Raw genomic sequence first — 26477 nt, forward strand, 5'->3', positions numbered from 1 at the left:
TGCCAACACTGATTTGCATAGTAAAGCAGCCTTCCGTAAGTTCCAAGTGGGCGGGCTGCTCCCCCATTAACAGACCTGCTTGAATATTGCATCAGGCTAACCTTGGGTATCAATGTGATGGCCAAGGTACTCCCGCTATTTTCAACTCCTGGCCACCCGTTTTTCAGGCGCACAGTGGATGGCCATGAGTTGAATTTCTCCCCCGCTATGTGCAGAATAGAAAATAGCGACTGCATTTGCTTATGTAACAACAGTGACTACACTTCAAAAGTAATTAATTTCATGCAAATTAGCTCAAGACATCCTGACACACTATGGGCTCGATTTTACCAGCGGGTTCCGGGTGCGTTCCCGGCGGGGGGGCGTCGAAAATCGCGATATCCAGGTGCGTCACCGGATCGCGCCTCGATCCCGGCTACTTCCGGGTTCCACGCTGACGTGCGGGGCTGCGTGCGCAGGCCCCGCTAGTGGGAATCCCGCAGGCAATTAAAGCCAGCGGGATGCCACTTGAGTGTATTTACCTTGCTTGTTGAGGTCATTAAATGACCTGATTCAGCTGTCTTAATAGGAAGTGTGGGATTTTACCTTCAACCGAGACTGTTTCACACACTGGGGGAAACAGTCTCAATCCAACCAGACGTGTTGCAGCCAGCAGCCTGTGGCAGCTGCCAAGGTGCATTCCACAGTGGGGGCGGGAGACCCCTCACCCACGCAGGAGGCCACCGCGTCACATAGGGCAACGCCTGCCCTCCATCACCCCCCTCCAAGCCAGAGGGAACCCTGACGTGGAACCGTAGCCCCAGTGCGAGGAAACACCTACCTACCGTGCACAACCCCTCAGACCAACACCTGCCAGATGGGGGCCGCTTCGACATCCTCGGAGGACGAACAGCATCACTAGCCCCAGCAGCCTCGCAGTCCACGCCGTCCGCCTCATCGACGTGGAGCCCCCCAACACGTTGCTGCGGCACACCCACCTGCACAGCAGGAGGGAGGGCAACCGCAGAGAGAGATGCGTCGCAGGAGGCACTACCCTCCGCACAGGGTCTACAGACCGAGGCTCAGCTTCATGGACCTCTCTGAGCAGCAGTGCATACGGAGGCTCAGAGTCACTCGCCAGGTAGTCGCCGACATCCGCAGCCTCCTTAATGACGAGCTGCTCCCGGATGGACCAAGCAGCATCTTCTTACCCGTCACCGTCAAAGTCACCACTGCCCTCAACTTCTTCGCCTCCGGATCCTTCCAGGGTGCCACGGGGGACATCACCGGGGTCTCTCAGTCGTCTGCACACGAGTGCATAAGGCAGGTCACCGATGGGCTGTTCCGCAGGGCCTCGACCTACATCAACTTCGCCATGGATGAGCGCAGCCAGATGGAGAGGGCGGTTGGATTCCATGATGTGGCTGGCTTCCCACGGGTGCAGGGTGTAATCGATTGCACCCACATAGCAATACGGGCACCTCCACATGAGCCAGGGCTGTTCATCAACAGGAAAGGTGTAAGGGGTTTCTTTTTTTACTGTTTCTCGGGCTTATAATAGGTCAGCCAGTTATGTTTTTCCTGAGCTGCCCTGCCCGCAGTGCGGTTGCGAATCGCTTACCCCTTCCTGATTCTGAGCTGAGGACTTATCGAGTGGTAACAAAGACAGACAAACAGACCAGTGGATTGGTACAAGGAAAACCAATGTTTATTAATAAGAAAACTAAAACTACAAGGTAAATAGTATAATACAGAAGATAAAGAAATCGCTATGGATGTAATACAGTCTTACACTTATCGGGTTGAAAGAAACAGACACATCGAGGGAAAATTCTAAAATCACAAGTTTAGCAATATCCCTTAACCCCCAACCTTACACCTATGCTAGGTTGTCTTGTGGCGGCCAGAAAATTAATGCTCACCGGTGAAACAGATGAAAAAGGCCTGGCCCCTGTGCCTGCTGTTGCCGTCGACGTGGTTGCGAGGTTTACTGAATGGCCTTCCTTCTTAGTTGCTAGCAGACAGACAGGACAGGGCCAAGAGGCGAAGAGAACAGCTCCCCAAGAAATATACTGGGCAGCTTCAGTTATACCCTCTTGGTAACAGGTTTTTTTCATACCTTATCAGCTTGCTTCATTGTTTGATTTAAGCACGAAACGTAAGACAAGGACCCCATCTCTGGCCCATTTACATTATGGCCGTTTCTTGTATCGATCTGTATGCTAACTGCTTTACCATTGTTCCGAATGTACCTTGATGGTTCACCTTTTGTCCTGCGATCACTTCCTGCTCGAATTTTGATGTGTTGGCCGGCCATGTTGATAGCTTGCCTCAGGGCTAGAATGCAGCTGCATTGTTTAAAGAAACCTGTCTGAGACACGAAACCTGCCAAGTTGTTAAGAATGCAATTTCAAATCTGCCGGTCCTCGGCCATGTGTCTGACTGAAGCCATTTTGAGAGACCTTGGATTTTTTAAAACAGTCACACCAGGGTTTCTTTAATAACTCCAATAAATCTTCGGGGTGGGGGGAACATGTGAAATTTTGCGAATCCCTTCACTCCCCCCTGTGGATACTTAAACTTGCTTGAAGTGTCCATGCAAGGTGAGCAAAGATTTCTGACTGTCGCAAACAACCTTCCCCTTTATTTACCTATCCCTAATCCCTCGACACATACATTCCTTTACTTGGAGAGAACCCCAGTGTATGGCAGGCATTCGGATAGAAAACAAGGTTGAATTACAACAATCCCAGCACGGAGGGGTCCAAATACCCCTGCACCACTTGGGATGAAACAGTATTTTGCATACTATACAACACAACAATGAACAATCTTTATTCAAAATAACATCAAAACGTAAACATTACTTTATTGAAAACAACAAACGGAAGGGACCATCTTTATTAAAATAATGAAGCAGGCTGCCATCGCTCGCAAGGGATGCGTCCCCGAACTCACACGGGTGTTTCGTCTACCCGAGCATACTGGTCCTTCCATACCCTTTGTGTTCTAACTACTACCTCGAGACCCCTATTCCTACACTGGACGCAAACCAGGTAGAGGACGATCCCGAGCTGACAGATTACGAGCACGTGTGATGCCAGACGAATCCAGGAGGGGACCTCTATATTCTCAAAGATGTCCCACCAGGGTGGGGTCGTAATACTCAGAATATCGGCCCCTATCTGGACAGTCTTCTGTTCCAGCGTGTAAAAGTGTTTTTGGGACACCCCTACTGCTTTTAATAATTTAACGAGGTGTTCTGGGAGAGGGGGGATCTGATAGCCAAAGTGGGCTACATACTTTTGGAGGTTGGTGAAATTCTCTTTCACAGTGAGGTGAACAGTGGATGGTTCAGGGATGGGGACAATTCGTGTCTGTGCCACTTGAACTTCTGCCTGGGGTTTAAAGCAGAAACTGCTGTCACTCACCGCACACCAGCTGTGCTGACCATGCTGGTAGTGAGACGCTGCTGTGGTGATGCAATATGTCCCACCTCCTATATACGCCACCTGTGGGGGAACATGGCCTTGTGCCATGGCTTCCATGGTGCAGTTTATAGGCTTCGCGTCAGCAGCTCTGAACCCGCACTGCGGTTTTGAATAGGCGTTCAAGTGCTGGGGACACAGGATTATGTGTGATCCCCGGCTCTGGCACCCCGAGAGGTCAGTACCCGTCATAGCGTGCTCCCACTTTATGACGTAGGGCGGGACCACTGTGAAACGAACGTGTGCACCCCCCTGAATGACACCAATGTTCTCCACCCTGTCTTTAATTGCATTTTTAAACCATTAATCTGGGTCCGCAGCTCGATGTCATCTCAGCTGTTGATGACAGGAGACCCCGTGTTAAAACCAGTTAAGACATCGTTAAAAACACCCCTTCTTTGTCTCCCAATCCCGTCCAAAAGCTCGTGGGTGTATAGTCTGGTCCTGTCACCATCTGAAAAATCAAACTGATAAAATTTAACATCTCCTTTAAGAGGGCTCATCCGAAGATGTGGTGGTCCTCTGTGTCGCCCCTTCTCGTGAGGCTCAGCCCAGACAGGGCGAGCAGGATCACGCCTCCGAACATTCCCTGTAAGAGATAAAAACATCTGGCCGGGCCCCATACAGGCTGCCTGGCTTGGGTGAAGTGTGAGCGGGTCCCTGGACCTCGGCTCACATTGACAACACTGGAACGGTTCCATCTTAAAATTACATTACGGTTCCACACCTTATAATAAACCTATACATCTTAACTTAAAACTACAAACTTAACTGCTAAAGTTATATACATCCGCCGCCCGTCTCCGAGCGGCCAGCTCAAATTCTGTCAGGACTGCTGCAGGCTGCTTCCTGCGGCGTGGCTGTACTGAGCTTTACTTCCGGTCCCTCACAGCCCGCGACTGCTGGCTGAGGACCTTTGTCTTTCGACTTAACTTTAGCACGGGAGGTAGCCCTTTTAAACTGGGGAGCCGGCGACCATGCCTTCCTAGGCTGGGGTGTCCGAGGGGACCTCCTAGGAAGTGCTGGTGAGCGGACCCTTGCTGTGGGTCGCAGCCCTCGCTGGCTGGGGACTTTTCCCCTGTGGCTCCTCCCTTCCCAAGTCTGAGCTGGGGACAGACAACCCCTCGCTGCCTGCTGCCGGAGGCTGAGAGTCTTCCTCTCCAGGTTCAAAACCTGGGTCGGGGGCGGGGCTACCTGCCTCGGGCTCCTCCTCCTCCCCACCTGAGTCCCAGAAGAGAGGGGGAATGGTTTGGACAGGGGTCTGGTTGACTCCTCCCCTGACTGCCCCTGCAGGTGCTGCCTGTGAGCTGTGACCTGCTGGGAGCTGGGGATTTCTAACCTCGGGTTGGATCCCAGCTGCCTGCTTTTTCGCCTCCACAGTACTGGGGACTGGTAGCTCTTGGACCGCTTCCCTCCTAGCCTTGTCTATGGCTCGTTCCCCTGCGCGGACAGTCAGGCCCAGGAATTTAACTTCCTGCTGGCCGATCTGCGCTTTCTTCTCTAGTCATAGCGGGGCATCGTCAGGGGGGGCTGAGGGAGCTACCACACCGGTAGTGGCTGCTATTCTTCCCTGGCTGGCCATAAAAGATCGCATGGCCTCAAAAAATGACTCCATGGCAGCGGGGGCAATTCCTGCCTCTGCCTCCCCCGTCGCTGCCTTTTGGGCTGGGGCGGTGGGATTCTTTCCCTTAGTATCCTTCCAGGGGTTTTTACAATCTTTGCGCAAGTGGCCATCCTTCCCGCACCCAAAGCAGTTTAACTTAGCCTGGGCGGGACGATTCCCTTCCTGGTGCCATTCCCTTTTATGCTGGGCCCCTGATTTAACCTCGTGGACTTTCCCCTTGGGTTGGGGCGTCTCGATACCCCTGATATTTTTAAATGCTATCGTGAGCTGGCGGATCACCGTTTCCTCGGTGGTCTGGGGGCTACGGGGGTCAAACCAGGCCGCAGCTCGTGTTCGAATTTGGGGCAGGCAGTTTGTCATGAGACAGCGGAGCCAGTGGGCTAATTGATCTCTGTTCAGGAGTGTCCGCCCTGGCATTCCCGGGCATGCGCTCCGGTAGACTGGCCACAGCCTGTCTGCGAAAGCCTGTGGGGACTCCCCAGGGAGCTGTACCGTTTTTCCCACCCGGGCGAATGGACTCCCATCATTTAGTCCCATGGCCTCCAATATCTCATCCTTTAACTCCTCGTAATCTTTCTGCCCCCTTTTGCACTCATCTGATAAGGTTTGGAGGAGGTCACCCCCCAGAGAAAACAGCAGCATTTTTGCTTGTTCTGCTTCATCGCAGTCATTAACGCACGCTGCCTGCTCTATCTCACGGAAGTGTAAAGAGGGGTCTCCCCTCACTGTAAGCTTAGGGATATGGCTAACCATGGCCCTGAGCTGTGGGGTGCCATGCGGCACTACAAACTGGTTCTGGATGGCCCCTAGGTCCTCGCCATCGGCGGGCGGGCCGTACCTCTGTTGTCGGAGGGGGTACACTGGTCCCGGTCCTGGTCTATCTGCCAGGAATTGCTGGGTCTCCCCTAATGCTTCATCCTCCACCCCCCCTTGCTGCCAGACCTCCTGAAAACTCGGGGCTATGGGTGATGGCCGTGAAGCCTCTGGTTCCCTAACCAGTGTCGTTCTGGGAGCTGCCTGTGGGACTTCCCTGTTTGGGTTGCCGGTAAAATCCGACTGGCCCGCCTTCGGGCTAAGGAGGCATACCATGCCCTTCGCCCTCGCTAAGGCCATGCCCAAACGTTCTATTTCTTGCCTGCAGGGGCGATGATCTGCGTCCTCAAACCCCTGGGCGCAGGCCAGCTTATATGCTGCCTTTACCTCGCCTACTTTCTCCTCCTGCTCTTTTAATTCTTGTGTGAGGCTGTGGATCTTATCCATTAACCTAGCCTCACTGCCTCTCGCCTCTCTGACCTGGTATTCCAGGTGTTCCATTCTACCTCTAGCGCTACTTTTGAGCTCAGCGATCTGGTATTCCAGGCGCTCTACCTTTGCCTGGTGGTCCCTTGCCATCTGCGCCCTTTCTTGGCTTATTGCCTGGAGCGCCGCTACCCCTTTCTCTTCCGCTGCTGTCTTATCCTGCAGCTCTAGGGTCAACTGCTTAATCTTGGCTGCTTGTACTGCTACAGCACGGTCTAGTACCAAGACCTGCTTTTTAAAACACAAGAGCCAGACCGCCTTCTCAATACCTTTCTTATACTGTTTACTTGCTGTCCACTGGATGGCTGCATCTATGGGACGCTCGGCCTTTAACATATCGCCCACCCACTTTTTTGCGATATTTACCTTGCCGCACACATAGGCAAACAACCTTATCTCCATTGCGGATTCCTCCTCCGCACCACTGTCTGTCTTGTTACACACTTTCGCCTCAGCTCCTGCCTGACTCGCCATTTCTGTAAGGGGTTTCTTTTTTTACTGTTTCTCGGGCTTATAATAGGTCAGCCAGTTATGTTTTTCCTGAGCTGCCCTGCCCGCAGTGCGGTTGCGAATCGCTTACCCCTTCCTGATTCTGAGCTGAGGACTTATCGAGTGGTAACAAAGACAGACAAACAGACCAGTGGATTGGTACAAGGAAAACCAATGTTTATTAATAAGAAAACTAAAACTACAAGGTAAACAGTATAATACAGAAGATAAAGAAATCGCTATGGATGTAATACAGTCTTACACTTATCGGGTTGAAAGAAACAGACACATCGAGGGAAAATTCTAAAATCACAAGTTTAGCAATATCCCTTAACCCCCAACCTTACACCTATGCTAGGTTGTCTTGTGGCGGCCAGAAAATTAATGCTCACCGGTGAAACAGATGAAAAAGGCCTGGCCTCTGTGCCTGCTGTTGCCGTCGACATGTGGTTGCGAGGTTTACTGAATGGCCTTCCTTCTTAGTTGCTAGCAGACAGACAGGACAGGGCCAAGAGGCGAAGAGAACAGCTCCCCAAGAAATATACTGGGCAGCTTCAGTTATACCCTCTTGGTAACAGGTTTTTTTCATACCTTATCAGCTTGCTTCATTGTTTGATTTAAGCACGAAACGTAAGACAAAGGACCCCATCTCTGGCCCATTTACATTATGGCCGTTTCCTGTATCGATCTGTATGCTAACTGCTTTACCATTGTTCCGAATGTACCTTGATGGTTCACCTTTTGTCCTGCGATCACTTCCTGCTCGAATTTTGATGTGTTGGCCGGCCATGTTGATAGCTTGCCTCAGGGCTAGAATGCAGCTGCATTGTTTAAAGAAACCTGTCTGAGACACGAAACCTGCCAAGTTGTTAAGAATGCAATTTCAAATCTGCCGGTCCTCGGCCATGTGTCTGACTGAAGCCATTTTGAGAGACCTTGGATTTTTTAAAACAGTCACACCAGGGTTTCTTTAATAACTCCAATAAATCTTCGGGGTGGGGGGAACATGTGAAATTTTGCGAATCCCTTCAAAGGGCATCACTCCATGAACGCCTAGCGCATTTGTGACCACCGCCAGAGATTCCTACACGTGTGCGCCAGATACCCTGGCAGCTGCCACGATGCCTTCGTCCTCAGGGAGTCCACCGTCCCGCCCCTCTTCCACGCACCCAACACCGGCAACGGCTAGCTCCTCGGTGACAAGGGATATCCCCTGCACACGTGGCTTATGACACCTCTGAGGAACCCCATTACCGAGCCGCAGCGTCGATATAATGACAGCCACATTGCTACCAGGTCTACAATTGAGCAGGCTATAGGGCTGCTCAAGATGTGCTTCAGGTGCCTTGATCGTTCCGGGGGAGCGCTCCAATACACGCCACTCCGAGTGGGACGAATTATAGTTGTCTGCTGTGCCCTGCACAACATGGCACTACAGAGAGGCGTGCCGCTGGAGGAGGCCCCATGCACACCCGCCACCCACATTGAGGACGACAATGAGGAGGAGGAAGAGGAGGAGTATGAGCGAGAGGAGGAGGAACGACCCATGGCCCGAACACCGGCTCACCTGCATGCTCGTCAGGCCAGGGAGGCACTCATATGCCAACGGTTCTCCTAACATCACACTGTGTGAGGCGTTCACATGTCATAACGTGCGCAGACGAGGGTCCATACAGGCTCCCTCCACAGAAGAGTGGTGCCTGTACACCTGCACCCACTGTATTATGCCCAATGGATGTGACAGGGTGGTCGTCGTCATGATGAGGCGCACGGAAGGGACATATTGCACAAGCCGCAGAATTATGGACAAGAGGTGGCAGCATTGGTGAGAAAAAGTGACTTTATTTCGTGTTGCCATTCAAAGACTGGAAATAAAAAGATAACAAATAGACAAACACCCTGGTGCAATCCCTGTGTGCTCACGGAACTTTGGGTTCTCGTTTCCTGGTACCCCTACGTGGTGCTACCCCTGTGGCTCCAGCAGAGGTGGTGGCAGGTTGCTCCTGTTCATGCCCTGACCTGGTAGATGCTTTGGGACGACTCCCCCTGTGTTTCGGTGCCCGTGAGGGCACCTCCACAGCCTTCCAGGCTGCAACCGGAGACATCCCCGGTGTGTCTCAGTCGTCTGCGCAGATGAGCCCTGCAAATACATCTACACCCACTCTGCAGTGACACACTGGGTGGCATCAGTGGTGTGTCCTCATAGGGATACCCAGGAGCGGGCATTATTGCACAAACCGGACAGGATTCGCGAAGACATGACCGTAGTGGAGCCAATATAATGTGTGATGTGAGTTGTTATTTAATTCAATAGAAGTACGAACCATGACAGACCCTCAAACACCCTTGTGCATCCCCTTCATGCTCACGGCACGTTTGCCTTACGCTGCCTACTGCACATATGTGATGCATGCCCTGTGGCTGCAGCACAGGTGGTGGCAGGTTGAGTGAGGCTGGCCGTGCGAGAGATGCACGAGAGGGTGAGTATGAGATAGAGCCATGACATTGTATGAGGATTGGGTTGCGTGGTAGTGGCGGGGTGAGTACTCGCGAGGTGAGTAGGTGCAGGTAAGATGAGGATGATGTTTGAGTGGGTATGAAGGGTGATGTGACAGAGTAGTTTTGGCAGTGCCGAAGGAGATGTGGGGTGGGGGCAGTGATGTGGCAGGCGGAGTGTAGGGGAAAGACTACGTGTTCTCACTGTGGCTGACCTACTGAGGTCATTGCAGCGCCTCCTGCACTGTATGCAGGTGGGCCATATGTTGGTGGTGCAGGTGACCCCCTCTTCCACCTCGGGCCAGGCCTTCTTGGTGGCAGAGGCAGGCCGCTTCCTCCCGGCCGCTGGGGGGAAGATCTCTGTCCTCTCCCTCCTCCTCACCCCATCTAATGATACCTGGGGTGAGGCATCATTAAACTGGGAGCAGCCTTCCCCCTGGGCTGCTCCATGCTGTAATTTTTACTTTTTGTGGCAGCATCTGTCAGTGGAGGACTGCCCCTTTAAATAGAGCTCCTCCAGCTGACAGAGCTTACTGCGCATGCGCAGCCCGCCCGACGCGCAGATCAGCAGCGCGGAACCCGGAGGAGCAGGTAAGTGGATCCAATTAGTGGATTGCCTGCTACGATCGCACGGGCAACCCACTGATTTCACCGGGCGCGTTTGGTACGTGCCCGCAGGCCTACTCGCCGGGAACCCGCACCCCTGGTAAAATCGGGCCCCGTGGACCCAAATTTATCAGCCATTCCGATAGAACCCACCTCTGTAACTCTGGCGGGAATCTGGTGAAACAGCCAGAAACTCCATCAACACTCAAATATGCTGGGTCCCTGCCTTGCACAGGAGTTTGCAGCGACCTTGTTTGGGGGTTGTGTTTCGGATCTAGTGAACTTGGATTCTATAAATTCCTAAACCACAATGTATAGACACAAAGGACTCAATTTTAAAATCAAATTGCTGGTGTGTTGGTGGCGAGGTCGGGGGGGCTGTGAAAATGGCGATAATCCCGAGCAGGTTAGGAAGCCAGCACCAACCTGACGACTTCCGGGTTTCCTACAGACAAACGTGTGCGCACGCCCTTCCCAAATGCGGAAGTTAAAGCTAGCGGGACGATAGTTAAAGAACCAAATGTTGAGGTACTTAAGGTACTTTATTTCTGACGTAGTAGATAGTTAAAACTATTTTAAACTTACCTGGGTGGCTTTCCCACGGCTTCCGATTCGCGCCTGGTGAAACCAGGGCCGGATCAGGCAAAAATAAACAAAATAAATTCAATAAAAAACAAAATAAACCTACCTTTCCACCCTCCCCCGATGTCCCTCTCTTTTTCCCCCTCCCCCGATGTCCCTCTCTTTTTCCCCCTCCCCCGATGTCCCTCTCTTTTTCCCCCTCCCCCGATGTCCCTCTCTTTTTCCCCCTCCCCCGATGTCCCTCTCTTTTTCCCCCTCCCCCGATGTCCCTCTCTTTTTCCCCCTCCCCCGATGTCCCTCTCTTTTTCCCCCTCCCCCGATGTCCCTCTCTTTTTCCCCCTCCCCCGATGTCCCTCTCTTTTTCCCCCTCCCCCGATGTCCCTCTCTTTTTCCCCCTCCCCCGATGTCCCTCTTTCTCTTCCCCCTCCTCCTCGGCATTGCAGCTCCTGTTGGTAGCCAGCCCGTCAGTCAGGCTGGCTGCTGGGCACAAAACCGGAAACAACTTTAATCACCATCAATTATATTGTGATCGCGTTGGAAAAGGTAACATTTTTTAAATTTAGGTTTGCCACATGCACCTTCACCCCCCCCACCCCGGCTCTGCTGCCAACCCACCACCATTTCAAAATTAAGCCCAAATAGTATCTATAGCAGGCAACAATATGTGAAATGAAAAAATGAATTAATTTATTGAGAACGTAAATAATAAAATGCATTTCGTATTGTGTTCTACAGAAATATAATTTAAAATTTTTCTCTGACAGATTTCAAATGATGGGTACACATACAGCAACTCACAGATCTTAACATTATTCAATGGAGCTTGTCAAACTTGTGAGCCGCACTCTGATGGACTCTGTACTTTAAAGGTAAGTCCAGAAAAAGTGGGGGAAATTTTAACCCCCCCACCCCACAACGGGCGGGGGTGGGGGAGAGGTGGTTAAATTGCTAAAAATGTGAAACTCTCCGCAAACGCACTTATTTCCAGTTTTACCATAATGGGTTGGGGGACAGCAGAGTAACCGGTTCTGGAGAGGCGGGTCAGTGATTGTAATATAATAAAAAGGCTCCGTTCCTCAGATTGTATAGCCATTTAAATTTAACGGCTGCAGACCAGGTTCCCAGTCAACATTTGTTAAGTCTCACAGTATATACAGAATGCGTATCCTTTGAAAAATGAAGACGAGCCTACAAGATAAGCAATCTATTTAAACTAATTAAATGAGTCCATGGAAAATTGCACTGTTGAAACTTCAATATAATATATCCAACATATAGTTCTAAGAAAAAAAAACAACTCTAAGCCACTGTAAGATTGAGGGAATGGTTTGGTGAGATCATAATGTGTGCAGGATGCATGTTCTTCAAAGAATGAGAAAGATTGTATAAGGTAGGTACAGTCTTCAGCCCTCGGTGAACTTGAAAATGCTTATTTCCTTTGCCAAAAAGTGGTGATTTTGCCGTAGCTTTGTGAGGGGGATAAAATCTGAGTAAACACCCTCTTTATCTATTTTATGCAACATATCTGTATGATTGCAGAAGGGAAAAATATGTGTAAAGCTTTTGTGATAATGAGCATTGTTGATAAAAGATTATTTGATGATCACAAAAATGACATCTGGCTGATGGAAGATTACATGAAAATAATTTTGCGGCCTATGCTAGCCATGGGGATGAGGGGAAATGTGACATTCTTGCAGTCAATGATGTACTGCAACAACTTCAACAAGGACAGTGGTGTTTGGGCAAGATGATAGCACAAATGAACATAACATAAAAAATGCACCAGATTTTATTTTCAATAACCCCAGTGTTTCTGCCTCTATTGCCCTGCTTGATGGATTATTCATAGAATTACATAGAATGTGCAGCACAGAAACAGGCCATTCAGCCCAACAGGTCCATGCCGGTGTTTATGCTTCACACGTGTATCCTCCCTCTCTACTTCATCTAATCCTATCAGCATATCCTTCTAAAATTCCAAATACTCTGAGTAAAGAAGTTTTCCCTGATGTCTGTTCTAATTATACTTAGGCTATATAAAGCTTACATGGAGCACTGTATCTAGTTTTGGTCACAGCACACTGTGAAGCTCTCAAAAAGTTGCAAATTATGGCAATCAGGATAATACCTAGTCTAATGAGGATAGGCTCCAAGAGTTATCAATATTACATAAGAGAAATGAAGGCTGAGAGAGGACATGATTGAAGAGATTGGACTTTGTTAGGTTGGATAGGTAATTTGATTGGATAGGGATGGTGGGACTAATGTACATACATAGCAAACAGGCAAAGAGTCAGGTTAGATGTCAGGAAGTACTTCTTTTCACAGAGTCTTCACTATCTACAACAAACTTCCTGAACGTGTGGTGGGTTTGGATTCACTACATTTCTTTAAAAGGGAACTTGACAGGTTGCTGAGTGAAAAGGACATTTCCCCTTCTCGAGGTGTAGGGTGTTTTGGGGTTGTTCTCACCCTATTGATCGGTGCAGCTATCTGGTCCCTGGTCTAGCCAAGGAACACTTATACCTCACGGATCGGGGGTTCAGGAAAATGGGACTTACGCTAACGCACCCGGTGATGGATCACGCAGTCGAATAGCACAGAGACCACACAAACTCGGTGTTTGAATTGAATTGGAATGTTAGTTTTATTATACTGTCATCACAAAGAAGATAACGATACAAACGGTCCTACACAGTACATTGAGTTACACACACCTACTACAGTACTTTATCCCGCTAAACTAAGAGGTTGGTGGGGACCCTGGAGACACCTATCTAACACGCGCTCAAGCACTCACTCACTCACTCGCACGTATGATCGAGGCTCACCAATCCTTAGCACTTGCAGGTCTGGCTGACCGGTTCTCTCACGTAGGGTTCGTTGGTTTCGCTGGAAGCTGCTCTCCTCCAAGAGACAGGCAGAACAAGAGGAGCAGAACACAAGAGCTAGCAAGAGCCAGAGAGAGAGAGAGAGGGGTTTTGAGTTTCCACTTATATACCCCTCCTCTTACAATGGCCTTTGTCACTTAAATGAGGCACTTCATGTCTGTTTAAACAGTTCTTACAAAGTCCTTAAGAATCTTTGATGGCTATTGATGGTCTCTCATCATGTTGCAATTGCTTTTCTCGATGGGCCATTGTTCTTCTACGATTCATTCCGATTGTTGATCACCTGCTGTACAGGGCTCCTTTTGTATCCAATGTCCTAGGTGTTGATCGGTTTTGCTTTAAAAGAAAGACATGGCCCCACCTGGAGCAGTTGCCTCTTTCAATGGCCTACTGCCTTTCTGATCATCGACCACCTGCTGTAGGTTTTGTATTAAAACAGAGACAGGTCAGAGGCTGGGTATTCTGCAGCAAGTGACTCACCTCCTGACTCCCCAAAGCCTTTCCACCATCGACAAGGCACAAGTCAGGAGTGTAATGGAATACTCTCCACTTGCCTGGATGAGTGCAGCTCCAACAACATTCAAGAAGCTCGACACCATCCAGGACAAAGCAGCCTACTTGATTGGCACCCCATCCACCACCCTAAACATTCACTCCCTTCACCACCGGCGCACTGTGGCTGCAGTGTGTACCATCCATAGGATGCACTGCAGCAACTCACTAAGGCTTCTCCGACAGCACCTCCCAAACCCGCGAGCTCTACCACCTAGAAGGACAAGAGCAGCAGGTACATGGGAACAACAGCACCTGCACGTTCCCCTCCAAGTCACACACCATCCTGATTTGGAAATATATTGGCGTTCCTTCATCATCGCTGGGTCAAAATCCTGGAACTCCCTTCCTAACAGCACTGTGGGAGATCCTTCACCACACGGACTGCAGCGGTTCAAGAAGGCGGCTCACCACCACCTTCTCAAGGGCAATTAGGGATGGGCAATAAATGCTGGCCTCGCCAGCGACGCCCACATCCCATGAACGAATAAAAAAATGTCTGAAGCAGTAATTCTCCCACATTCCACTGTGTGTGTTGTTGATTCGTCTGGTGATCTCTCACCTATCCTTCCATCTTAGGATTTTAGTCAATGGCCAAAGTTTTCATACTCAGGGAAAAGGTGGAATTCCCAGAATTCTTAGAGGGTAAGTTGCTGGTTAGCTGCGATTGTGAGGAGGCTAGTGTGGTTTTATTGTTCAACGGAATCGGAGAGGAACTTTGCAGAGCTTTTCCTGAATTGCTGCTGTTTTTTCCTCTTGTTTTGTATCTCCTAGAAGATTGGCTAGGGGATGGGGCAATAGTGTGCATGTTACAGCATGTGGGGATGGAGCGGGCTTGATGGTTCTGAGGATTTTTGCTTGTCTTGTTTCGCCATTGAAATATGAGTATAAATCAGAACGGAGTGGTCATACAATCAGATTGATATATCTTGAATTTCAGCTATCTTTTAGTAGAAAGGAGAACAAATCAACATTTGACAACCCTTATGAATAATTCAAAACTACCATTTTAGATCACCACCCAGAAGTGAACCATGGCAACTATAGATTTAAAATAAAAACAAAAAATGCTGGAGAAGCTCAGCAAGTCAGGCAGCATCTGTGGAGAAAGAAACAGAGTTAACGTTTCAGGTCGAAGACCTTTCGTCAGAACATACACGACAGGTCTCACGAAAGGTCTTCGACCTGAAACGTTAACTCTGTTTCTTTCTCCACAGATGCTGCCTCACTTGCTGAGCTTCTCCAGCATTTTCTGTTTTTATTTCAGATTTCCAGCATCCGCAGTATTTTGATACAGATTTAAAATATTAGATTCCACCATTAAAAAAAGAATGGGAATTGAAATTAATTGATGCCGCAACAAAATTAACAATAGTACTTTACATTCTTTGTTATTTTTAATAGTTTTTCTCAATAATTTTTTTGTAATGGAGCAAAGTAGCCATACCCTAATATCCTTAATGGCCCACCACGCCACCAATAGAATTATCCCAGGGAAGGTAAGCTTCATAGTTATCAGCGCATAGAAATGTTTTTATCAATGCATAAGAAAACATTGAAAAAGAGATTGCCATTAAGCCCATCAAGTCCACTTTTTCCAGAGGTCATTCACAGTCCAACTGATCATGAAGTCCAGCTCATCCAGGGATATAGTAGGAAACACTGACTACACCCACATTTTTTGGGATGCTCACTTTATGGCAACATGTAGTGGATTTTCTGTGAATACTCACTTTTTATTTTTGGAAGCTAAAGTAATAATGAGGATTGAACGTAATGTTTTATATTTAATCTTCATCAACATATATACACTGGGTGTGATTTTCTGCCTGCATGGAATTCCTCTGCAACTTTGCTGAAACGAGACTTCCATGCACTCCATGACTGTATCGCTGACCCTGGAAAATTTTCTGGAATAAGCCTTATTTGCATAATTTCAGCAGGTTCCCAGGAAAATTCCTGGCTGCATCAGAAAGCCCATTTCAGGGGTAACTGTAGATAAACATTTTAAAATAAAAATGTCCACATTTTTTGGCACAAGGGAGTTTTGCTTTATGCCCAGCTGTCGATTATATTCCTTTGAGGGAGGGGAATTTAAATTTTAGATCTTTCTCCACCTGCTAGTGAAAACTAGAAGGCGTAAAGCGATTAACCCAGCATCAAAGCTGAAGGTCAGGCTAGGGTGTGTGGCCCAACTAAGAGTTCTATATACAAATGCACGAGTATAAGGAATAAATTAAATGAACTACAAGTTCAAATTCAAATTGGAGGGTATGACATGATAGCTATGACTGAGACATGGCTGCAGGATGGTCAGGATACCAGGTTATAAGGTCTACAGGAGAGTTAAGGAAAATGGAAGAGGGGGAGGAGTAGCCTTAATGATTAGAGATGAAATCACTTCAATGATAAAGGAGGATATAACAAGCAGCCAACAGAGACCTTATGGGTTGAATTGAGAAATAGGAAAGGATCTAAGACTATAGTGGGAGTTGTGTATTGGACCCCTGGCAGCAGCTCTGAACTGCTAGATTGTATAAATGCAGAGATTAGACAAGTGTGTAACAAAGGCATAGTGGTCTCAATGGGGGACTTTAACCTTCACATAGATTGGGAAAAGCAGACTTGCAACTGTCAGAAAGGTAGTGAATTTCTTGAGTGTGTCCGGGATAGTTTTCTACAGCAGTATGTCCTAGAGGTAACAAGGGGCCAAGCCATACTAGATTTAGTAATGAGTAATGAACCAGATTTAGTTAACAGCTTAACTGTGTGTGAACATCTATCCAATAGCAAACATAACATGATCAAGTTCAAGGTAGTGTTTGAAAGGGGAAAAAATGAATCAACTGCTAAGATTCTAGACTTGGGTAAGGCCGACTTCAATGGGATGAGACAGACACTGTCCACAGTAAACTGGGCAAATCTGTTAATGGGTAAAATGACTGATGATCAGTGGGAAATGTTTAAAGAAACATTTAACGTGATACAGAACCGGTTTATACCCCTGAGGGGCAAGAACTCTACTTGCCAAAAAAAACCAGCCATGGACAACTGAAGAGGTAAGGGACAGTATAAGACATAAGGAAAGGGCATACAAAAAGGCAAAAAATGGCACAGATCCTGGTGAATGGGAAAGATACAAAGATCAAGAAAGGATCACAAAACAGATAGTAAGAGCTACAAAAAGAGAGGATGAAAAGAAACTTGCAATGGATAACAAAACCAATACAAAGAACTTTTATAGTTATATTAAGAAAAAAAGGGTGGTCAGGAGCAGTCTAGGCCCCTTTAAAACTGAAAGTGTGGATATTGTCATTGACAATGGGGAAATGGCAGACATATTGAACAATTACTTTGCGTCAGTATTTGCAGTAGTAAAAGAGGATAGCATGCCGGAAATCCCAAGAAAACTAATGAATTGGGGACAGGGATTCAATAAAATTATCATAAGTAAAACAACAGTAATGAAGAAAATAATAGCACTACAGAGTGACAAATCCCCAGGACCAGATGGTTTCCATCCCAGGGTTTTAAAGGAAGTAGGTGAGCACGTTGCAGATGCCCTAACTATAATCTTTCAAAGTTCTCTAGATTCAGGAACTGTACCTCTAGATTGGAAAATTGCACATGTCACTCCACTTCTTAAGAAAGGAGAGAGAGGGAAACCAGGGAATTATAGACCAGTTAACCTAACATCTGTTTTGGGGAAAATGCTGGAGTCTATAATTAAGGATAGGGTGACTGAACACCTGGAGAATTTTCAGTTAATCAGAGAGAGCCAGCATGGATTTGTGAAAGGTAGGTCGTGCCTGACAAACCTGATTGAATTTTTTGAAGAGGTGACTAAAGTAGTGGACAGGGGATTGTCAATGGATGTTATTTAAATGGACTTGCAGAAGGCATTTGATAAGGTCCCACATAAGAGACTGTTAGCTGAGATAGAAGCCCATGGAATCGAGGGAAAAGTACGGACTTGGTTAGGAAGTTGGCTGAGCGAAAGGCGACAGAGAGTAGGGATAATGGGTAGGTACTCACATTGGCAGGATGTGACTAGTGGAGTCCTGCAGGGATCTGTCTTGGGGGCCTCAATTATTCACAATATTTATTAACGACTTAGATGAAGACATAGAAAGTCTCATATCTAAGTTTGCCGATGACACAAAGATTGGTGGCATTGTAAGCAGTGTAGATGAAAACATAAAATTACAAGGCGATATTGATTAGGTGAATGGGCAAAACTGTGGCAAATGGAATTCAATGTGGGCAAATGTGAGGTCATCCACTTTGGATCAAAAAAGGATAGAACAGGGTACTTTCTAAATGGTAAAAAGTTAAAAACAGTGGATGTCCAAAGGGACTTCGGGGTTCAGATACATAGATCATTGAAGTGTCATGAACAGGTGCAGAAAATAATCAAGAAGGCTAATGGAATGCTGGCCATTATCTGTAGAGGACGAGAGTACAAGGGGGCAGAAGTTATGCTGCAGCTATACAAAACCCTGGTTAGACCACACCTGGAGTACTGTGAACAGGTTTGGGCACTGCACCTTCGGAAGGACATATTGGCCTTGGAGGGAGTGCAGCGTAGGTTTACTAGAATGATACCCGGACTTCAAGGGTTAAGTTATGAGGAGAGATTACACAAATTGGGGTTGTATTCTCTCGAGTTTCGAAGGTTAAGGGGTGATCTGATCGAAGTTTATAAGATATTGAGGGGAACAGATAGGGTGGATAGAGAGAAACTATTTCCGCTGGTTGCGGATTCTAGGAGTAGGGGGCACAGTCTAAAAATTAGAGCCAGACCTTTCAGGAGCAAGATTAGAAAACATTTCTACACACAAAGGGTGGTAGAAGATTGGAACTCTCTTCCGCAAACGGCAATTGATACGAGCTCAATTGCTAAATTTAAATCTGAGATAGATAACTTTTTGGCACCCAAAGGTATTAAGGGATATGGGCCAAAGGCAGGTATATGGGGCCCGATATTACCATGGCGGCGGGTTTGCGACGGGGGAGGCGATTGCTGCCCGGTGAAATCAGTCTGCCCCGCGCGCAATCACAGGCTGATTGGATCCACTTACCTCTTGTTCCGGGTTCCCCGCTGCTGAGCTGTGCGGCAGGCGAACTGCGCATGCGCAGTAAGATCTGTCAGCTGGAGGAGCTCTATTTAAAGGGGCAGTCCTCCACTGACTGATGCTGCAAGGAATAGGAAAATTTACAGCATGGAGCAGCCCAGGGGGAAGGCTGCTCCCAGGTTAATGATGCCTCACTCCAGCTCTTACTGGATGGGGTGAGGAGGAGGGGGAGAACAGAGATCTCCCCCCCCCACCCAGAGGGCGAGAGGAAGCGGCCTGCCTCTGCCACCAAGAAGGCCTGGCTCGAGGTGGCAGAGGAGGTCACCTGCACCGCCAACATATCGCCCAGCTGCATACAGTGCAGGAGGCGCTCCAATGACCTAAGTAGGTCAGCCAAAGTGAGTACACTTACTCCTTCCCCTACACTCCGTCTGCCACATCATCGCCCCTACCCCACATCTCCTTCTGCACTGTCAACACTACTCTGTCACATCACCCCTCACACCCACTCAAACCTCATCCTCATCTTACCTGCACTTACTCACCTTGCCAGTACTCATCCTGCCACTACCACTCAACCCAATCCTCATACAATCTCATGGCTGTATCTCATACTCACCCTCTCATGCATCTCTTTCACAGTCAGCCTCACTCAACTTGCCACTACCTGTGCTGCAGCCACAGGGCATGCATCACATGTGCAGTCGGCAGCGTAAGGCAAATGTGTCGTGAGTATGAAGGGGCTGCACAAGGGTGTTTGAGGGTTTGTCATGGTTTTTACTTATATTGAATTTCTGAGCAACTCACATTACATATATTGGCACCACGACTGCCACGTCTTTGCGAATCTTGTCTGGTTTGTGAAATAATGCCCTTTCCTGAGGATCACAATGAAGACCCACAACTGATGCCACCCATTGTGTCACTGCAGAGTGGGTGTAGGTGTATTTAAGAACATAAGAAATAGGAGCAGGAGTCGGCCAATCGGCCCCTCGAGCCTGCTCCACCATTCAATAAGATCATGGCTGATCTGATCCTAACCTCAAATCTAAATTCATGTCCAATTTCCTGCCCGCTCCCTGTAACCCCTAATTCCCTTTACTTCTCGGAAACTCTCTGTTTCTGTTTTAAATGTATTTAATGATGTAGCTTCCACAGCTTCCTGGGGCAGCAAATTCCACAGACCTACTACCCTCTGAGTGAAGAAGTTTCTCCTCATCTCAGTTTTGAAAGAGCAGCCCCTTATTCTAAGATTATGCCCCCTACTTCTAGTTTCACCCATCCTTGGGAACATCCTTACCGCATCCACCCGATCAAGCCCCTTCACAATCTTATATGTTTCAATAAGATCGCCTCTCATTCTTCTGAACTCCAATGAGTAGAGTCCCAATCTACTCAACCTCTCCTCATATGTCCACCCCCTCATCCCCGGGATTAACCGAGTGAACCTTCTTTGTACTGCCTCGAGAGCAAGTATGTCTTTTCTTAAGTATGGAGACCAAAACTGTATGTAGTATTCCAGGTGCGGTCTCACCAATACTTTATATAACTGCAGCAATACCTCCCTGTTTTTATATTCCATCCCCCTAGCAATAAAAGCCAACATTCCGTTGGCCTTCTTGATCACCTGCTGCACCTGCAAACTAACTTTTTGATTTTCTTGCACTAGGACCCCCAGATCCCTTTGTACTGCAGTACTTTCCAGTTGCTCGCCATTAAGATAATAACTTGCTCTCCGATTTTTCCTGCCATAGTGCATAACCTCACATTTTCCAATATTGTATTGCATCTGCCAAATCTCCGCCCACTCACCCAGCCTGTCTATATCCCCTTGTAGGTTTTTTTATGTCCTCCTCACTCTCTACTTTCCCTCCCATCTTTGTATCATCTGCAAACTTTGATATGTTGCACTCGGTCCCCTCCTCCAAATCGTTAATATAGATTGTAAAGAGTTGGGGACCCAGCACCGACCCCTGCGGAACACCACTGGCTACAGGTTGCCAGTCCGAGAATGTACCATTTATCCCAACTCTCTGCTTCCTGTTAGATAACCAATCCTCCACCCATGCCAGAATATTACCCCCAATCCAATGAGTCTTTATCTTGAGCAATAATCTTTTATGTGGCACCTTGTCGAATGCCTTCTGGAAGTCCAAATACACTACGTCCACTGGTTCCCCTTTATCCACCCTGTACGTTATATCCTCAAAGAACTCAAGCAAATTTGTCAGACATGACTTCCCCTTAGTAAAGCCATGCTGACTTTGTCTTATTAAATTATGTTTATCCAAATGTTCTGCTACTGTCTCCTTAATAATAGACTCCAAAATTTTACCCACCACAGATGTTAAGCTAACTGGTCTATAATTTCCAGCCTTCTGCCTACTACCCTTTTTAAATAAGGGTGTTACATTGGCAGTTTTCCAATCTGCTGGGACCTTTGCCGAGTCCAGAGAATTTTGGAAAATTATTACCAAAGCATCCACAATCCCTACTGCCACTTCCCTCAAGACCCTAGGATGTAAGCCATCAGGTCCAGGGGATTTATCCGCCTTGAGTCCCATTAATTTACTGAGTACCAATTCCTTAGTGATTTTAATCGTATTTAGCTCCTCCCCCCCCCCCTCGAGCCCCCTGTTTGTCCAGTGTTGGGATATTCTTAGTGTCCTCTACCGTAAAGACTGAAACAAAATATTTGTTCAGCATTTTTGCCATCTATATGTTTCCCACCATTAATTTCCCGGTCTCATCCTCTAAAGGACCTACGTTTGCCTTAGCCACCCTTTTTCTTTTTATATAACTATAGAAACTCTTGCTATCTGTTTTTATATTTTTTGCTAATTTATTTTCATAATCTATCTTCCCTTTCTTAATCAATCCTTTAGTTACTTTTTACTGTCTTTTGAAGACTTCCCAATCTTCTATCCTCCCACTGAGTTTGGCTACCATATATGTCCTTGTTTTTAGTCGGATACTATCCTTAATTTCTTTACTTAGCCACGGATGGCTGTCATTTCTTTTACACCCTTTTTTCCTCAGTGGAATATATTTGTTTTGAAAGTTGTAAAATAACTCCTTAAATGAACACCACTATTCATGTACCGTCTTACCCTTTAATCTATTTTCCCAGTCCACTTTAATCAATTCCGCTCTCATACCATCATAGTCTCCTTTATTCAAGCTCAGTACACTTGTTTGAGAACCAACCTTCTCACCCTCTAATTGGATATGGAATGTAACCATGTTATGGTCACTCATTCCAAGGGGATCCTTAACTAGGACATTATTAATTAACCCTGGCTCATTACACAGGACCAGGTCCAAGGTTGCTTGCCCCCTTGTTGGTTCAGTTACATACTGCTCAAGAAATCCATCCCTAATACACTCAATAAACTCTTCCTCAAGGCTACCCTGCCCAATTTGATTTGTCCAGTTAATATGATAGTTAAAATCCCCCATAATTATAGCTGTTCCCTTATTACATGCCCCGACTATTTCCTGATTAATACTTCTTCCAGCAGAGTTGCAACTATTAGGAGGCCTATATACTACGCCCACAAGTGTTTTTTGCCCCTTATTATTCCTTACCTCTACCCAAACTGTTTCATTATCCTGATCCTTTGTCCCAATATCTTTTCTCTGTATTACAGTGATTCCTTCCCTTATTAACATAGCCACCCCACCTCCCCTTCCTTCCTGCCTGTCCTTCCTGATTGTTAAATACCCTGGCATATTTAATTCCCAGTCGTTGTCACCCTGCAGCCATGTTTCTGTAATGGCCACAAGATCATACCCATACGTCGTTATTTGTGCCATTAACTCATCCATTTTGTTACGAATGCTACGTGCATTCAGATAAAGAACTTTCAAATATGTTTTGTGACACTTAGTTCTTGCTTTTTCCTTTTTTAACACTTTACCTTTTACTCCATACCTTCTGTCCCTTCCTGATATGCTTTCCTCTGTCTCCCTGCTCAGGTTCCCAACCCCCAGCTTTGATGCTGGGTTAATCGCCTTACGCCTTCTAGTTTTCATTTTATCTGTCGTGCCTAAAGTACCTAAAGTACACTTTCTTTCCGCTGCTCTGTACTTTTCCCTTTCACTTGTTCTTGAACAACTGTTTGTACTATTTGTATTGTAGATTTCCCCTGGGTCTTGCCCTCTCTTGCTGCTCTCAACTTTATTCCCTTCTGACTCCCCGCTCAGGTTCCCATCCCCCTGCCACTCTAGTTTAAACCTTCCCCAACAGCACTAGCAAACACCCCCGCGAGGACATTTGTCCCGGTCTTGCTCGGGTGTAACCCGTCACGCTTGTACAGGTCCCAACTTCCCCAGAACCGGTCCCAATGTCCCAGGAATCTAAATCCCTCCCTCCTACACCATCCCTGCAGCCACGCATTCATCCTGTCTATTCTCCTGTTCCTATACTCACTAGCACGTGGCACCGGTAGTAATCCTGAGATCACTACCTTTGAAGTCCTGCTTTTTAATTTATCTCCTAACTCCTTAAATTCACCTTGCAGGACCTCATCCCTTTTTTTACCTATGTCGTTGGTACCAATATGGACCACGACTACTGGCTGTTCACCCTCCCCCTCCAGGATGCCCTGCAGCCGCTCCGTGACATCCTTGACCCTAGCACCAGGGAGGCAACATACCATCCTGGAGTCACGTTTGCGGCCGCAGAAACGCCTATCTGTTCCCCTTACAATGGAATCCCCTATCACTATAGCCCTGCCACTCTACTTCCTCCCCTCCTGTGCAGCAGAGCCACCCGTGGTGCCCCGAACCTGGCTCTTGCTGCTTTCCCCTGATAAGCCATCTCCCCCAACAGTATCCAAAGCAGAATATCTGTTTGAGAGGGAGATGGCCCCAGGGGACTCCTGCTCTACCTGCCTAGTCCTTTTACTCTGCCTGGCGGTCACCCATTTCCTTTCTGCCTGCGCATTCTTTACCTGCGGTGTGACCACCTCACTGAACGTGCTATCCACGATAGTCTCAGCATCGCGGATGCTCCACATTCAGTCCACCCGCAGCTCCAGCTCCGAAAGACGGTTAGCCAGTAGCTGCAGTTGGACACACTTCCTGCACACATGGTCGCCAGGGACACTGGTAGTGTCCATGACTTCCCACATAGTGCAGGAGGAGCATATCACGGGTGCGAGCTGCGCTGCCATGACTTGCCTTAGACTCCTAGACTCTCTTCCCGCTCTAGGCCTCCCCTTTTATACTCTGCTCACCTCTCGGACTCTCCTGCCTCACCTGTGATGTCGCACAGTAGTTGTCTCTTGGTGCAGGTCTGCTGCTGCTTTTATTCCACAATCTCAGTCTTCTACTCTCAGGTCCACTACCGCTTTGCAGGAAAAGTTCGGAAAAGCAAGGCAAAGCAGCACCTCCTTCCCCCACTTCACCGAACTCCCACACTCACCGAACTCTCAGCACACTGTGTATATCCGCAGACGACTGAGAGACGTTGGCAATGTTCCCGGTGGCACCCTGGAAGGATGCGGAGGAGAAGTTGTTGAGGGCGGTGGTGACTTTTACAGCGACAGGTAAGATGATGGTGCTCGGGCCAGCCGGGAGCAGCTCGGCATGAAGGAGGCTGCAGATGTCCACGACTACATGTCGAGTGACTCTGAGCCTCCGTGTGCACTGCTGCTCAGAGAGGTCCAGGAAGCTGAGCCTCGGTCTGTGGACCCTGTAGCGAGGGTAGTGCCCTCTGCGACGCATCTCTCTCTGCGGTTGCCCTCCCTCCTGCTGTGCAGGTGGATGTGTCACAGCACTGTGTTGTGGATCTCCAAGTGTCAGAGGTGGATGGCGTGGCCGGCGAGGCTGGTAATGCTGTTCGCCCTCCGAGGAGGTCATGACTGCAGCTACGGTGGCCCCCATCCAGAAGATGTACATCTGAGGGGGTCCGCAAGGTAGGTACATGTGTCTGGACCCCGGGGTAAGTGCAAGTTTGTGAATTTGATTGTTAGGAGGAGGATGGTGGAGGCCAAACTTTGTCCAAAGTGACAGAGTGGCCTCCTGCAATGAGTGAGGGTCTCCTCCGCACCCCCCCCCCCACCCCACCCCTGTCAAATGGACCTTTGCAGCTGCCACAGGCTGATGGCTGCAACACGTCCATTTGAACTGGGAGTGTTTCCCCCATTACGGGAAACAGTCCCAGTTGTTTGTAAAATCCCAACCCTCCTAAAATATCTCGTTAATCAGGTCTGTAAACAACCTGAAATACCAAAATAAATACCTTAAGTGGCACCCCGCCGGCTTTAATTGCCGGCGGGAGTCCCACATGCGGGGGCTGCGTGTGCATGTCAGCGCGTCATTTGGAAGCCCGGAAGTGGGCGGGTTGGAGCCAGGCTCCTGACCCGCCCAAGGAATCCCCGATTTTTGTAGCCCCTCTGCCAGGAATGCACCCGATCGTGGGTGCTAAAATAGAGCCCAGGGAGTTAGATCACAGATCAGCCATGATCTTATCAAATGGCGAAGCAGGCATGAGGGGCTGAATGGTCTACCCCTGTTCCTATATTCCTATGTTGTAATAATGCTGATTACTCGGGATATACTGTTGTTCCTAACACCCAGTGTTACTAATGTATTAATGATGGAGAATACATCATATGACATTTTATTATTGTGAATGCATCATTTGAGCACACCTCCTCATATTTGAGCGAATGTATTCAGCAATAAACATTCTTCTGTTGTACATGTAGGCCAGTATAAAGAAAAGAGCCTTTAAAAGTTGTGAACAGAAGTAGTGAATCGATTCCCCATGATTGATTCATTCCTCGAGGGGGATTTCAAATTTAAAGACCGCTTCACTGGCCCTTATTAACACTGGATGCCAGTAACATGCTGGTATTATTATTGTTCAACGTTACTATGGTGGTAAGATGGGAAATGTGATTTATGATGTTACTCCATCATTACTGCCTACTGTGAATACACCTACCCATGTTTGCACAGGCCTTCACTTCCAATGGAAAAGCCTGGACATGAAAGGAATCAGCAGGGAGTTGGAGCAACTGCCTAGAACATTAAATGCCACTCAAGCAGTGTAATTGAAGTGGAAAATTTGCCCTTGTGTCTCATCCACATTCATGTACATTTACCATAGGAGGGTGATTTCGCAATCAGTCAAGTCCAGTAAAAAGCACGAAGTGCATCTTGGGAAATTACAGGCATAATTTTCTGTCCATTGTCGGAAGGAAAATCACTGGCTTCACGTTCACAATTTCCTGTGATGCATCCCTGAGAACATCATTCTTTGCTGGAAGCACTGGAAATACCCCATCATATATTTATCCTCACTCATAGGAGGTCATTTTAACTTTTATTGCCAAACAAAATCGGGTGATGGCGAGTCGGCAGTCCATTTTCCATTGGAAAA

General features: G+C 47.8%; 1 protein-coding gene across 1 annotated transcript in view; it reads left to right on the forward strand.

Moving 5' to 3' along the window:
* vwde (von Willebrand factor D and EGF domains) overlaps positions 1–26477 on the forward strand; it is a 150805-nt gene that overhangs the window by 37243 nt on the left and 87085 nt on the right. Inside the window, exon 13 of the mRNA XM_067995918.1 lies at positions 11328–11432. Within this exon, the coding sequence (XP_067852019.1) occupies positions 11328–11432 (105 nt within the window). The remainder of the gene's footprint in view (positions 1–11327; positions 11433–26477) is intronic.

Source organism: Heptranchias perlo, chromosome 2, assembly GCF_035084215.1.
Source record: "Heptranchias perlo isolate sHepPer1 chromosome 2, sHepPer1.hap1, whole genome shotgun sequence".
NCBI lineage: Eukaryota > Metazoa > Chordata > Chondrichthyes > Hexanchiformes > Hexanchidae > Heptranchias > Heptranchias perlo.